General features: G+C 39.4%; 1 protein-coding gene across 12 annotated transcripts in view; it reads right to left on the bottom strand.

The window, feature by feature from the left end:
• The window catches only part of ROBO2 (roundabout guidance receptor 2), a 1,283,870-nt gene that overhangs the window by 572,170 nt on the left and 696,369 nt on the right, over window positions 1-15,331 (bottom strand). For 4 of the 12 annotated variants that reach the window (XM_024558157.4, XM_045193516.3, XM_024558159.4 and 1 more), the window contains exon 1: window positions 2,780-3,539. The exons of the other annotated variants lie outside the window; for them this stretch is intronic. In XM_024558157.4, the coding sequence (XP_024413925.1) occupies window positions 2,780-2,840 (61 nt within the window). In that variant the 5' untranslated portion in view covers window positions 2,841-3,539. Of the gene's footprint in view, window positions 1-2,779; window positions 3,540-15,331 lie in introns of those variants that run through there. 12 annotated transcript variants of the gene reach the window in all.

Genomic DNA, 15,331 nt, shown 5'->3' with positions numbered 1-15,331 from the left:
TATCAACAGTAAAGAAAAATCTGCATTTGGTTAATCTGTATCAAATGAGAAAATCCGCATTTACATCCCAAATAGAAAAGTTTGCCCGTACTTCTCAACTAACTTAATATTTATTCCCCATGGATTCCTACAGACACAAGATACTAAAAAATCATCAATAATATTAGTATGTACCTTCTACGAGAAGGCAAAAGGCTAACATTTTTCACATACCATAAAAATGCACATATAAATAACCCACCAAGCAAATTTCAATGCAAATCTATGTATCATTTGTCACTGAATAAAATTAATTTTTGTGTCTAGCACCAGGATAGTCAGTATATCTTTGAAATGGTACAAGCCTCTCTAAATTTGAAATTCATGGAGAGAATGAGTACAGCCTTCTTAGAAGGAGAATAAGGAAAGAGAAATCATGGCATCCTGGAAGAGTAAGAAAGCCTAGAGAGCCGACCAAGCAACTCCCTCATTTTGTGTGTGAACACTCAGTCCCAGCGTGTTGAAGTAGCCTAGAGGGCAGTGTTGTCTACATCCCAAATTTTCTACGATCCTCACGGAGAGGCTGTCATCATTCCGGAGTAAAGCAAAGGCAATCCAATGTCAACAGTACGATTTACATAGGAATTAAGTAAGTGTCCACCGCTTTCTTTGCTTTTGACAGAGTAGATGCTAAATATGAAAATTAGTTTCACGTACACACAAAAATGTAATGTTAACTTTATGATTCCTCAGTCTTAGGCATTTTTTACTATATTACTATGGATTCTGCTGCCTAATTGTGCCCCAGACACAAACACCCCTCCACCCTTATCCTATAAAATTGTATCAAAACAAAGGTCCTAGGTGTGTCTCTGGGGGAGGAGGGATGGGGTCAGGGTAGGGGGAGGAAATGAAAGAGAGAGAGAAAGAAGGGAGGAAGGCAGGATAGGAGGGAGGGAGGAAGCAGAGAAATGATGTCTTGCTACTGCTGTTCCAGCAGGCTGGTTAATTGCATTTGTTTCATATATCTCCAAACACTCTGGTACATTAATTACATTCTGTAACACCAAGCTCTTCTGATTCCCTCTGTCACTTCCACTGAGCAATTTAATTGCAATTGTATTCCTCCAAGCTACACAGATTCAAAAAAAAAAACCAAAACCTTGGTATAATTCTATAGTCTAATATATAGTTTCTACAGGTATTTTTGCTATTGAAAAATGTAAATTATGTCTTATGAGAATATATTATCCAAAAAGTTATATTACCCCAAAACTCTTTTCATCATAATACTCAAACATATTTAGAAAAAACATGCAAACCTTTTTGTTATGAAGATATAAATGTATTGTAAAGGTAAATGTATTAAAGAAAATGCATGTTGAATGATTATGTATGATTATAGATATGGCCATACTATAATTCACAATGATTAATTTCTAAGCATCCACTGCTCAGAAGTGAAAAAAGAGAGAAGCTGTGTGCCCACATGAATGCCTTGCCTACTATTGCTGGGAGGCAAAGGTACTCATGTAGTCCATGATTGAAAACAGCCACTTGACACTAGGTAAATTCATCTGTATTGCCTCATGTTTATAGAAAGGCTTCCTTTTTGAGTCCAATACATTGGGTTCTGTGCAGCAGCAGCTGCCAAGAACAAAGTTAGCTCCTACAGGCGGGCAAAGATAGGCAATGTCCCAAATAATGAATTTGTCCACAATGCATATGCTGGAGGAAAGTTTATGTAACAACAATCAACTATAATGGCTCAAATATTTGGACCAATACACCTTTGTATTGGGAGTGTTCTTTACAAGCATAGTGATTTAAAAACTGAAGCACTGTAATCCCCATATTCAGGAGGGGAGGGGACCATGCTCTAGTCTTCTTTTTATACCAATTCTTTCCATTGATGCAAAAATTCAAGTCCCTAGAAGGTTAATACCAAATGTCCTTTCGACTTCTTTTTGTGAAGAAACAATAAAGCATGTTAATAATTACTTCTACTTGTCATTTAAAACAGCTTCAAAAAAGGATTTTGCAATCCTCTCACAGGAAACTGACATCTTATGAAAATATCCCAGGAAAACAAAATGAACAAAAGACAGGAGAATCGGAGGCAGAATGCTGGCTGTCTGACAGACCGACTCAACCTAGAGGGAGACACCCCCAGCACCTGTTTCTGATCCCCATTGTGTTTGCCACTGGGGACGGAGATGCCCCAAGCCCGCTCAGAGCTTATGCTTCTCCCTTCTTGGAGCCTCGCCCAGTCTTACTTCTGACAGTTTTCTCTTTATGATCTAAATTCTTCATTCTGATTTCACACTAGGAGGGCATTCGCCAGCATGACAGTGACACACACTGACCCTTCAGAGGCTCTGTCCCACATTCCTAACTCAATGAACCTGCAGTGGCATATCCACTACTGGTTTTCTCCACTTGAATTTCTAAGTCAAAGTTCAAATGCAAGAACCCCAAACAGAGAGCGGGCACCACAGGATCCAAACTGGTGCAAGAGATTTCTTTTAATAAGTATTTTCTAACAAAACTAAGAGCCCATCATTCATTATCCAACTCCTCATTAATTAAGTTAAAAAAAAACACACTAGGTAACTACTAACACGTTCCACTTGCAGCCGCTTAGAAACAAAAGACAAACTCTCTGCCCCCCAAAAGCCCCCATGCCTGGCCAACAGGGACTTATACATATAATGCCATTTTATTTGAGCCCGCATCCCACTCAGAAAGAAATGGGGTTTTTTTCGGGGTGAGGGGTGAACAAAAAGCATTTTTAACTTACCATTAACCAGGACATATAAAAATCCACAGAGCAGTAGTTGTGTAAACATCAGCCGACTCATTTTGACATATTAAAAAGGATCCAGATTGTTTATGAAACCAATCCCAGAGAGCAAAAGTACAAAAATAAGTATCAAAAGAAGAGGTAGGTCCCAAGTTCAGACTTTCCTAGATGCTAATTAAAGTCAAGAGGAGCAAATCACAAGATTAGAAGGGTTTAGTGGAGATGTCTTAAATGGGGCACATTTGGATCCATCCAAATTAACAGAGGGCACTCCAAAGGCTGCTGTATTTCCACGCTCTGGCTTCCTAAATTCCCACAAATTCAGCCCAGTCGGAGGGGTTATTCAAGTGTGTCTAACCCCTCACTCCTCAGGCTCCATTGCAATCCAAAGCCAATTTCTTTCTTCAGAAGTCAAGAAGATGAAGGGAGAGGAAAAAGACCTAATTCCTAGAAAGTGTTCCACAAACTTGCCGGCGCGCTGCGGGAAAAACCAATGGCCTGCCTACTGGTTTTCTCTCCCCCGGTCTCCTTCTCGGTCGCAGCTCCACGTCCAGAGTTTTTTCACTTAACTTCCACAGTCAGGATGTGTCAGAGCAACACTTTGCACGCGGGCCGACTTGGCGGGCCTCTGCTTTGCAGCCTCCTTGCCTCCCTTCACCTCTCGCGTTTCCAAAGAGAGGCAGAGGGAAATCCCGACGACTGGGGAGAGTAGGCGAACCGCTCCGCAGTCGGGCTGCAGGGAGGGAAAGAGGGAGGGAAAGAGGGAGGGAAAGAGGGAGGGGCAGAGCTGGAGCTGCGGCCACCCCCGCGGGGCCGCAACGGAGCGACGGGGAGCCCCGTCGGCTGCCAGCGGGAGCAGAGCGCGGCCCAGAAGCCGAGGAGCCGGGAGCGGAGCTGAGCGCGAGAGAGAGGGAGCGCGCGGTCCAGCCGCCGGTCTGGGTCCCGCCGCCCGCGCCCCCTCTCCAGCCGCCGCCGCTGCCGCTGCTCCCGCGGCCCGCAGCGGAGCGCCCGCCTCCTGCTGCAGCTGCCGGCGGTGGAAGGACTTAGTGGAGGAAAAGCGAGGAGGCGGGAGGGGAGGGGAGAAATGAAAGCTGCTAGGAGTCTGCCCCGGGGAGGGGGTGGGGGGAGGAGGGGTGCGCTGAGCCCTCCACCTCCACACTCCGCCACTCGCCCGTGCAGGGGGCGCCAGCCCGCTGGGCAGTGATGCGAAGGGGGTGAGCAAGAGACCCCAGAGTCCTGGAGGGATGGAAATTAACAAATTCGGAGCCGAGGCCACCGGTCAACTCCTTCCCCTTCTGTGCACCACCTCGTCCCCCTCCTTCCCGCCTCGGGAGGGATAGGTGGGCCCCAGCCTCCTGCACCTCGCCGCGTCCCTTTTAATGGGCAGGTAATTTTCTCGGTGAGTGATTTCATGGGAGCCCTTCCTAATTATTCATCCCTCTGTCTGTCGGGGATGCACGCGCATTCTGGAAAAAGATCATCTTCCAGGACCCAGGGCGCAGCCTCATTACCCGTTAAAATCACACAAATACACTCCACCTTTTAGCAAAATGAGAAGCTGAGAGGGAGGGAGGAAAGGAAACAAAATATAACCACCTTCTGGAGCGGGAAGGTTGTGTGTAGGTGCTTCCTCTGTCGTTAAAAAGGTACAAGAAAAAAAGGGAGTACAGAAATCTCTAGCCTCTACCGGCTTGTTTTAGCCAAGATCTATGGACCCCTGAGGAATCCCCGGGAGTGGGGAGGAAAAGGGTGGCATCTCCTCTTCTGTTACTCAGCTGCGTTTTGCCCCTCAAGGAAGAGTTAGATGCGGGTTGTGGGATTCAAGGGAGTTAAGCAGAAGACGCTTAGGAATCCGAGAGATTGAGGGTGTGGGGTACCCGAGCCCCTTACCTTTCAAAGGAAAGAGGGTACCTTTTGAAAGGGCAATAGGAAAACACAGGATGTCGAAAGCTGAAAACCCGACTGAGCTAATAGAAAAAGACGAGACTCCAGCCCAAAGACGGCAAAACCCACAGAGTGTATGCCATTTAGGACAGGGGATGATTAAGGAAGGGCATGTTGGATCAAAGGGATGCCAGGGTCTGCGTTGCCGCCGGTGTGGCCGGTGTGGTCAGGCCCACGTGTGATCACAGGCTCTCCGGTAGCTGTTTGATGCTTGTTCTGGTGATTAGAAGGGGTTATAGGAACTCACGCAGGTCCCTCAGCTGAGCTAAATGCTGGATGGTGAGTCTTTAGTTCCCCCTACTGGAAAATATTAGGAAAGGAGAGAACCTTTCCCAGGAAGGTTCTCTCCTTTTGATGAGGCCGTTGGAGGCTGTTGGAGGAGGAGCCTTTTGTTTGGTGGATACATATTGCTGTTGCCACTTAATTTAGCTCTCCTCTGACTGTTATGTACCTGATCTGTGTTTCAAAAAATGGTCAGCTACACTCAAGCAATTAGGAAAGTTCTTATGGTCCCTCAGCATGCTTGAATATTATGGCAGTGAAACAGTTCTACAAAAGAATAAAACAAGCCACTCTTCTTGTGAAGCATTAAGAGTAATTTCAGCACACTTTTGATCCACAGTATTTAGTTGTAAAAAGAAAAAAACAATGCATCAATATGATGAAGTTAAATCATTTGAATTTTCACAGCAATAATTCTGAATGTATTATTGTTTTATAACTGAAAAAATATCTAAAGTTTACGTGCTTGATTTTTTCTTCAAAGGGCCAAGTTTATGTTAACACCATGGTCTCAGAAAAACCAAAATTCATTGGACTAAAATTTTTCTTATTTATCTTTAATACTGGGAAAATATTGATTAATTCTTTAAAGCTTTCATTTTAAATATTCTGACTAGGTTTAAATTCAGGGATTATGAAGTCTACCTTATTCCTTTAATAATGTAGCACCACCACCCCAATCTCTCTGTCAGTCAAATCTCCTTATATGTGTGAAATAAAAAACATTCTGAAAATAGAGTCTCCCTAATAATATAATGCAGAAGTCAACAAATCCTATAGACTTAAACCCCTTTAATTTTCTCCATCAGCATTTATCCCCCTTATACCCTCTTCCACCCTCACCCACCACCTGCCACTGCAGTCACCACGCTAATGTCCGTGTCTCTGAATGCTCTCTTTTTTCTGTTTTGCTCAATCCCTCCACTCCCCCCAACCTCCCTCCCCCCACTGTGAGTCTGCTCTCTATCTATGAGTCTGTCTCTAAACCTTTAATTTTAAGATAGATCTCAGAAAGGAAGATATTGGAACATTTCACCTGGAAGAGATTTTTCATGGTTTTTCATTTATGGGGCAAGAGATGGATGCAATTTTCTACTTGTTAGATTCACCATCTATAGATCCTTTCCTTAAGTGATCTATAAAATCACTCAGGGAGAGAAAGGGTTATATTGTGCAGGAAGTAGGGGCAATAGGTTGGAGGAGAATGACCTAGAAACTGCTGCTGTCCCAGTGCAGAAAAATGCTCCTCATCTCTCACAGAAAGTTGTCCTTGTGTAGAGTATGACAAATGACCTCATACAGAGTAAAAGTTCAGTTGAGAGACAGCTCTTTTTTATGCTATTTACTTGACATTTTGGACCAAGCATCATTGTTTTGCATTAATGATTATTTTACCTCTTGGAAGTAACAAAGCACACCACTGGTTTCGGTCTGGTGCCACCTTTCCCCCTCATTCCCTACATTATGTAGTAAGACATACTACAAAGAACATGGGGGGGCTATGTTCTCTGGTTTTCTGGAAGATACGTTCAGAAATTATGTTTAAAAATAATGCTTTGTAAAAGTCTCATTGGATATGACCAAAACTCTCACACTAAGTCAGCAACAGTAACAGTCATGGTGAGTCAGTGGAAATATAATGACATTAAATCCAAGGGGAACAAAAACACCACCTTCTGAGAGATTTGATAAGATCTGTATAAACAAACATGCACTTTTTAACAAAATTAAATACACCTTCACTGAGCTCAGTTGTTTGTGGAGGAAATGTATTTCTCTAAGTTTTTCTTAGAGGAAAATCTTTAATGCCTGAACATTCTGGTAGAAGTGGCAAATTCCATTTTAGCAGTTTTTTAACTTAAATAATTTTTTAGGTTTTCATTAAGACAAAAAGCCAGAAATGGCTCAGAACAGCCTCACCACCACCAAATCAGAAGGTTTAAGAAATGGAAAATTAAAGAGTCATTTGGCTGTATGTTTCAAAATATAAATTGTTTTGTCTTCTTTAAACAAGCTGCTCAGTAGAGAAATGTACGTGGAAATCTACGGTAAGCTCTTTTTATGTAAAATTTGGAATGGTGTTATTATGTGCTCAAAATGTGCCTACCAGATAAATATATACTTCAATACATCTAAAGAAAACTGTGTGTAAGAGACTATAATTAGTTCTAATTTGGGTAAGGTGATCAAATGGCCTTCTTTGTGACTGCACTTCTGAGCTGGCATTCCTGGAGAACCGTGAAATACTCATCTGCGGATGGTCTTCACAATGTGTGATATAAAATATGAACTATTTCTCTTCCACATCAGCTCCCCAAGGATGTGGCATAAAATGAAAAATCCCAGTCCATCATTTTTACTCTTTCCAACATGCTGTCTTTATAACTGCAAGTGGTATATATAGGCAAATCAAATATTTGACCCATGATAATTTTAATATCTACTACAATATGGTGAGCATTTGCTATGTGTCAGGTATTGTTCTGATTTTTAAAAATTCCTTATATTATTTAATTCCTATAAAAGCCTTCTGTGGTTGATGTTATTTCCATTGTACAGATGAGAAAACAAAGTTAGACATCTAACTCAAGCTAGTAAAAGGTGCAGTCATCCTTGGAATCTTAATCTGATGATATAATTTGTGCTCCTAAATGTCAGGCCACCCTGTAGAAATACTGTAACACTTTAATAAGTTGCTTTGATTGATCAATTTAAGCAAAACCCTGGGAAACCAAAATATGGTTTTGAAATACAGAAATATGTGATCCTTTTTTGTTCTCAAAATTGAAGAATCATTTTAAAGCCAAATATCACCATTTATTATTGGTTCAGTTTGAATTTTCCTATATGAGATTGTCTTATCATACTATACAGAAAAAAAACATATGTAGATGAAATGTATGAGTTATTATCTACAAAAGAACACCCGACAATTAAAATAAGTGAAGCACTAAAAATCCAGATCAGAGGAGGATGATTCATTTGCTCCTAGGTGGTATTTTTTTTTAATTACACTCCACTTTATTCCAAAAATGATTTGAGGGAGCCAAGATAAATTGCATATTGTTCATCTGAAATATGTTCTAAGTATCTGATTTCAATCAATTAATTTCCAAGTATTCATTAATACTTCTGGGTAATAATTGTGACTATAAATGTATCTATGCTTCACACTTTTGGTACATTAATGGAATTGTTAAAATGTTTCATTTAGAGATCTGAGATTTAAATTGATGGACATGTAACAATATTTCACAAAAATAAAGTGTTTTCTGCCAAATTCCATCACTTGTGGTCAAGAAAAGGAGTTTTCCTTCTTAAAATTAGTTTGGAAAATCATTTTATAACTCGATTGAAAAGTTTAGTGCTACTTTCAAAGTTAACAGAGCTTTTGGATAAATCAAAAACTATAGTAAGTAATAATATTTAGGCACAGTTTTTCCATGTGTGCATGCCTTACAACTTGGAATTTTTTTAAATCACCTAAAAGATGTTCAGAGTTCATTGATGAGATTTTTATCTTCATCACTACCCCTCATTCTGAGGTGGTCCATTCCCTGCTCCTTCCATTTGTTGATGAAGGAATCCTCAACTTGTGACATAGTTGAAAAGTGGGTCTGGTAAGGAAGATATTCTCTCATGTAGATTAAGAAAGTATTTTTAAAAAACAAGCAAAGTGGTTGCCCTCAGAAAAATACAGATTTTATCCACAAGTACGGTTCTACCCGTGACAGGCTAGGCTTCATGTGTGTAGGGTCTTTTTCTGCTCATTATTTCATTATCTCTGTTTAAAGTTTTTGTGTTCTTATTTTAATATATAGCCTAATTTCAATGATGTTAAATAACATACTTTTTTGCTATTTTTACAACATAATTCATGAACCCAAGAAAATCCTTTGATTCTTTTCCAAACTATTCCAAGGCCATCTACTTCAGTCTGGGCTTTGTATAATCAAATTTTAGCAACACATAATGCTAATCCTAATAGGAAGGGTTTTTTTTAATCCAAAACAGAATTTTTGTTGTTATTAAAAACAGGGATTGTCAAGATTCAGGAAGTTTCATTATATCTATTGGTCCCAGATTTTTAAATTTATCAGCTCGCTGACTTACTTTTCGACATAGTATTTAATAATGGATTCTTCAAATTAAAAAGAAGTTGCTTATTTCCCCTTACAATAATACCATGGAATTAATCCAAGGGCACATGTAATCCAATTGAAACTGCTCGTGTTCTATGAGACAGAAGAACTAATTTGTTTGGGACCAGATTCTGATTTTCTTCCAATACCCAAATGATCTTATTTCTGCCTGATAAAATAACTTCTGACTGCTTGTGGAGTACTTGAAGTTTTTTACAACAAATACTGGCTTTTTTTACATACCAGTAGCGTGTCTAGGTAATATAATTTTGCTTAAAAATGAGAAATATAAACGCTCATTGTCTACCTTAAGTAATAAAATAAAATATATGGAAGAAATCCTCATGGTCCAAGTTAATAGACAAACCTATAAATAAAAAATATATATATAACATAAAATACTTCATATGAAAATATTTCAACTTAGATCATTAGTCTGTTTCTTAAGCAGGTTCTACTGATTTATCTTTTACTTAGCAGAAAGGAATACAGGAATAAATGGTTTTTGTTCTCTGAGTAATTTTGCCTTTTTTATTATACATTAATACTAATGTAAAGAATCAAGAGACCACATGGTTTAGATAGAAAAATTCTAGTGCAGTTTTTGATGATTTGATACAAGCTGTACAGTCTCCCTATTTCATTCATCGCTTGTTTTTATTTTTAACATATTTATTTTAGTGACTACTTCCTTATATTCAGTAGGAATATGATGTAAATACACTTAACATTACACCTAAGATATATTGAGCATAAAATTAATTTATGGTTTTTTCAGCAATGAGTGAAAAGTTTCACCAAATCTCTGTCTTTTAATTTATCATTTTCCTGAGACTACTCATTTGTGACGATTTCCTTTAGCAATTTGGCAACATGAGTGTGGAAGGACTGATTGATATAGATGCGGTCAATGAAATTATGTAGCATGATGAGCACTGAGGGATTTTTAATTTTTTATCTTGTCTCTACAGCTGGCTTAAGTCCAGGTTGGTACTTACCTATTATTTTGTTTCTCCCTTCTCCTCTTCTCACCAAACACACACATTAAAAAGACATTATAACTCAAAGCTATGGGAGCATTTATGGGAGTTCTGGTGGTGTATGTTTTACAGCCTTCGTTCTGAATCATGTTTGAATTATCAAAAAGAGATGAAAACTTATTTTAAAGACTTCCAGGGATCTTACGACATTATTAAGTAAACCAATCACTGTCCTCAGGAAATTTTTAGTCTTCTCCAATCTAACTGGGAAGTAGTGTTTCTACTTCATTATTTCTGCCCAAAGATGGGATAATAAATGAGTGACTCATGAGGAAATTATGGAGCATACTGGCTAAGAACTAGAGCTCTGGGTCACGTAGATCTGGATTCTGATCTTGGTTCTACCACTTACAGTGTGATATAGCAATTGCCTCAACCATAACAAAGATAATACTGCCTGCTCAGGAGGGTTTTTTGGGTAATACATTTAAAGAACTTGGCACATGGTACATTTTAATTGGTTTCCAACCCTTGGGTGGTTGGAGTGTATATATGAATCTCCATCATGATGACGAAGACAAGCTATGTGATGACCTAAAATCATTTTCTTTCTTTTTTCCACAGAGTTGAGGCAAACTTCCCATCCTCCCCTGTATTAGATTAGATCCTGTTGAGATCTGGCTAATGAAATGCAGGCACTTAGGTGTGGTCCCTAAGATACCTCCCCCCACATCATCCCGGGGCTCTGACTGTTCTGTCATTCATTGGAAAGCTAAACTGTGTAGAAAACACCACGCCACCAAATGGAATAAATGAGTCCCAGAGTGAACGTGAAGAGCAGATTATCTTGCTCTCTGCCAAATACTTTAGACTGTGAGTTAGACAATAAATAACTTGTAATGTGTTAAATTATAGAAGTCTTATTGTTCTTTGTTTTAGCACTTAGCCTTTCCTGACAAATATAATCAGTTACTTTGAATATTGCCTAAGGTTTAAATGGAAATGTTATTTCTTCACAGGACATTAATCCATGATGAGTATTATAATAATATCTAACTTTTAAAAACAATTATTATGTGGAAAGCACGGCAATAAAACTTTACATTAATGGTCTTAATTATCACAAGGCATATGAGGGTGGTATTATTTTTAACCCCACAGAGTAGTTCATGAAAACTCAAACTGATGACAAAACTTCAAAAGTGTCATAATTTGGAGCTGAGACTCTAACCCCACGTCAACAAAGCCTATGGCATCATCCAGGATAAACTAGGTTGTTCCACTGCAGAATTTCTCTAAGTTATTGTTTTTTTAATTGTCACTCCCTGAGGAGCATTTTTAGACATTTTTGTACTAATCACCTCCCCATGCAATTTGAATACCAGAGATACTGTATATTTGTTTATGTACTGGATATATGTATGGATTTTATACATTAAAAAGTATGTATTCTTTTTACCCCCAAGAACCAATTTCGCATCATGCCCATTGAGAGTATATATTCTACAAATACAAACAATTCCCAAATCTCAAGCAAGAAGGGTTATTCTTATTACACTGTGAGTCTGCTGCCGCTCTGCTCCACAGCATCCTCATTCCAGGGCCTAGGCTGCTGGTGCACTCATTTTCTGAACAAATGGAAAGTCGGAATACAGCCGTTATATCCTCTGGCTAGAAACAGATGACGTTATTTCTAATACTTCATTACCAAAGCAAGACACAAGGCTCACCCCACTGCCACTTCATGGATGGTAGAAAGCTGAAAATATTTGTTGACCAGCTGTATGTACTCACACACATACCTACTTCCTGTATACTTATTTGCTTTCAGAAGGAATTACTTAAATGTATTATGACAATATGGGTTATTGCCGGCTGATGAGAAAAATCTGAATGATTATTACATGAGTTTGTACTAGGTGAGTAGCGTCCCTTAAATTTCTGTCCACCAAGAAGCTCAGCATGTGACCTGATTTGGAATCAGGGTCTTTGCAAATGTAATAAAGTTAAAACGAGTCCATACTGGACTAGGATGGGCCCTAAGCTAATGACTCGTGTCCTTATAAGAAGAATGAAATTTCAACACAGACAAGGAAGCCGAACGGGAACAACAGCTATGTGAAGATTACAGTAGGAACTGGAGTCATGCTGCCAAAATCCAAGGAATGGGTGGGGCCCACTGAGCCTGAAAGAGGCGGGAGAGGATCCTTCCCTGGAGCCTTCAGGGGGAGCTGGTCCTGCCAACACCTTGAGTTTCTAGCCTCTAGAATGGTGAGAAAAGACATTTCTGTTGCTTTAAGCCACTAAGTTTGTGGCACTTTTTCATGGCAGCCCTAGAAAATTAATATATTCATTGCCTGTTTTAAATCAAGATGGGAAAATTACTTTTAATTTATTAACATCCAAGTAGACAAATGATAAATTAGTAGAAGCCTTGGGGGGAAATAGTAATATTCATTTTAAATCTATTTAAATCAAAACTTCATCATATATGTACATACACACAAATACTTACAAGCTTATCTAAATACAAAGAAAATGAGAAAAATTAAAATTTAAAAACTTTAAAAGATCTATATCAAAATTTCAGAATGGGATGGTATCTTTAAAATCATTCGCTATAATCCTATTATATAGTTCAGTGATAAGAGGTCACTTTACATTAGTAATAAACACCTTACCTTATCATAAATTAGTCTTTTAAAATTTATATTAATTTAACCTAGACAATTTTAGAACTTAGATAATCTTTTGTTATTGTTATTGCTACTGCCAGTCATTTCTGATTAAAATTTAATTGTATACATATTAGCATATTTTAAATTCTTTGTATAGTTAGAATCGTATCAAAATATAAAAATAACTCTATACCATGAAAACATTTGAAGAAATACTAAATAGTAAGCTCTCTACATGAAAATATTAAATAAAATGTTCAGTCTTGGTTTTATTGATGGTTTTTACAGAATGCTTCTTACAAAATATAGGAAAAGTTATCATAAAACTAGATATACACAATACCTGTAGCAGTAAATAGAAGACTTGTTTCCTGTGGTGATTTATTTCATGTAGCCTTAGAGAGCAAGAGGGCTTTACTCTCATCTTTTTACAGCTTTCCTATTTTAAAATAAGAAGAGAATTGGCCAAATCTCAATTTCTATGTTATTGAAACAGGGTGTAGACTGAGGGCCCCCATAGCCCTTGGCTGGGGGGCAGGGGGAGCAGACGATATGGATTAAGATACTTTTCATAACAAAGGCAAAATAAGAGCTGTGCTCCTACCTCGGGGCAAGGTGGCTATGATTTTCAGGATGTATCCTGACTTGTGATGTAGGCAGTGGGGTGGTCCCCTTGGATCACTGAGTCACTCTTGCCTTGACTGGGGACGGCAGCAGAATAAATACCAACTGTAAACTATACAGAAAACTGGCAAACGTAGCTCATTGTGGGAGGACTCAGAGATGAGTTCATGTAGGAGGCTCTTAGTCAGGCATTAAAGGTAGGCAGCCATGAGGGATTTGGCCATGTGGTTTGAAAGGGTGTAGAAGGGTCCCCTGCAGCCTGCCACGAGGTCTAGAGAGAGGGGAGAGGAGTGAGGAGAGAGGAGGAAGAGCCATGATCCAGCTGGTAATGAAGGTAGCTTCCAGCAGGCTGCCGGCAGTGAGATAGGAGCCATATGGGCTGCAGAAGCTGTTCCGCCATGGGCCAGTAAGAAATCAGGCAGGCTGCTTCGATTGTGCCCACTCTGGCGGACTCCGAAGCCACCAAGGATCTTGCCTTGCAAGACACTGACCTGCTGCCTTGCTGTCCCAGACCTGGACTTCATCTAGACTCTTGGGACTTAGTTCTTTCCTGGATTTCACCATGATGCAGTACACCATGGCACTTGTTCTTCTGGGCTATTACACAGCCTGATGACAGTGTACCCCAAATCCCGAAGAAGAGAGCTGTTGCGTGTGGATGCTGACTTTGGTACCTTCCAGAGGGACTGGAGAACTGTGTGTGCAGCCAGCTTAAGATAAGAATCTGGGGAACTACTGGGTTTGCTTTTGGCTTACGGCCTTTTGGGGAACGAGGGAAGAGCTGGGTCTCATGGGAAAGAAGGGCTCCAAGCTGAAGTGCTCTGAGTGCGCCCCCAAGGTTGGAATATTGTAAATAAAATCCTGTTACTTTCCACATTAATTGTTGGGTCAGACACCGAGGTGGCGTGTGAATGGGCCTATCTGCTTGGTTACATTGTTAGTTCATTTTCCACACAGTTTTCTTCATTCAATTAAAATACTCAAAATTAAACTACTCTCTTAACTTAGAAGCTCCCCAAATTACTGAGCATTTGACCTATATTGGCAACTTTTTAAACATGTACCTTAGCCCCAACAGGAGCCGTAATTACAATCTTTAACAAGTGGCACACACACAAAAGACAAGATGCCAGGCCTCTTACATTAAGTTAAAAAAATGTCATAACCCCATCAGTGTGTTACTTTCCGTCTAAAGCAACATCCAGAACAAAGATTGAAATGAATAGAATAGACAAAATTTTAAAAAAAATAAACAATAGAACAATGAAAGATTGGAATGTGTCACAAGCTATATTTATACAGAGGAGCATACACGAAATCGAGCCCAACGTCTCAAACAAAATTCATAAATAGACGTGGTATTATGCCTGCTTCTCACACTGCTCAGAGCTCTGCGTTACACCAAAACCTCAGTGTGAAAGGGAGGTACTGGAAAGGAGAAAGAAATGGTCAATTGTCTTACTGCCACTGCGTAAGAAAGTCAGGAAGTTAGATATTAGGAAACTTTGAAAAGTGTGAAGACATTCACACACAGCCCCACACACGGTGACATGGAGCCAGAGTTGGGAGAAAGTAAGAAGCTGCAGATGCATAGAACCAGGAAATAAGTAGGCAAGGGCATCATAGTTTTATAAAGCTTTTGGAGGACTTAAAATGGATCAAAGAAGATAAAAAAATTATGAACAACAGAATATTAAGGTTCTGAGAAGTGAAGTAACTTCAACAAAAGTACAAAAATAAGTCAGCATGCTGAGACCTGACTGACACCAGAATCCATTTTATTTCCTCTAAGTCCTGTTAACTAATTGAAGCACTAATCATTGTTTTCTGGCTATCGAGAGGGTGTGCAGAACATTTTAACTTGAGGAAAGCGTTAGCAATTAGTGAACGAGGGGATTT

Source organism: Desmodus rotundus, chromosome 2 (genome assembly GCF_022682495.2).
Source record: "Desmodus rotundus isolate HL8 chromosome 2, HLdesRot8A.1, whole genome shotgun sequence".
NCBI lineage: Eukaryota > Metazoa > Chordata > Mammalia > Chiroptera > Phyllostomidae > Desmodus > Desmodus rotundus.
The sequence above is the reverse complement of the archived record's forward strand: the minus strand, read 5'-3'. Positions and strand labels throughout refer to the sequence as shown.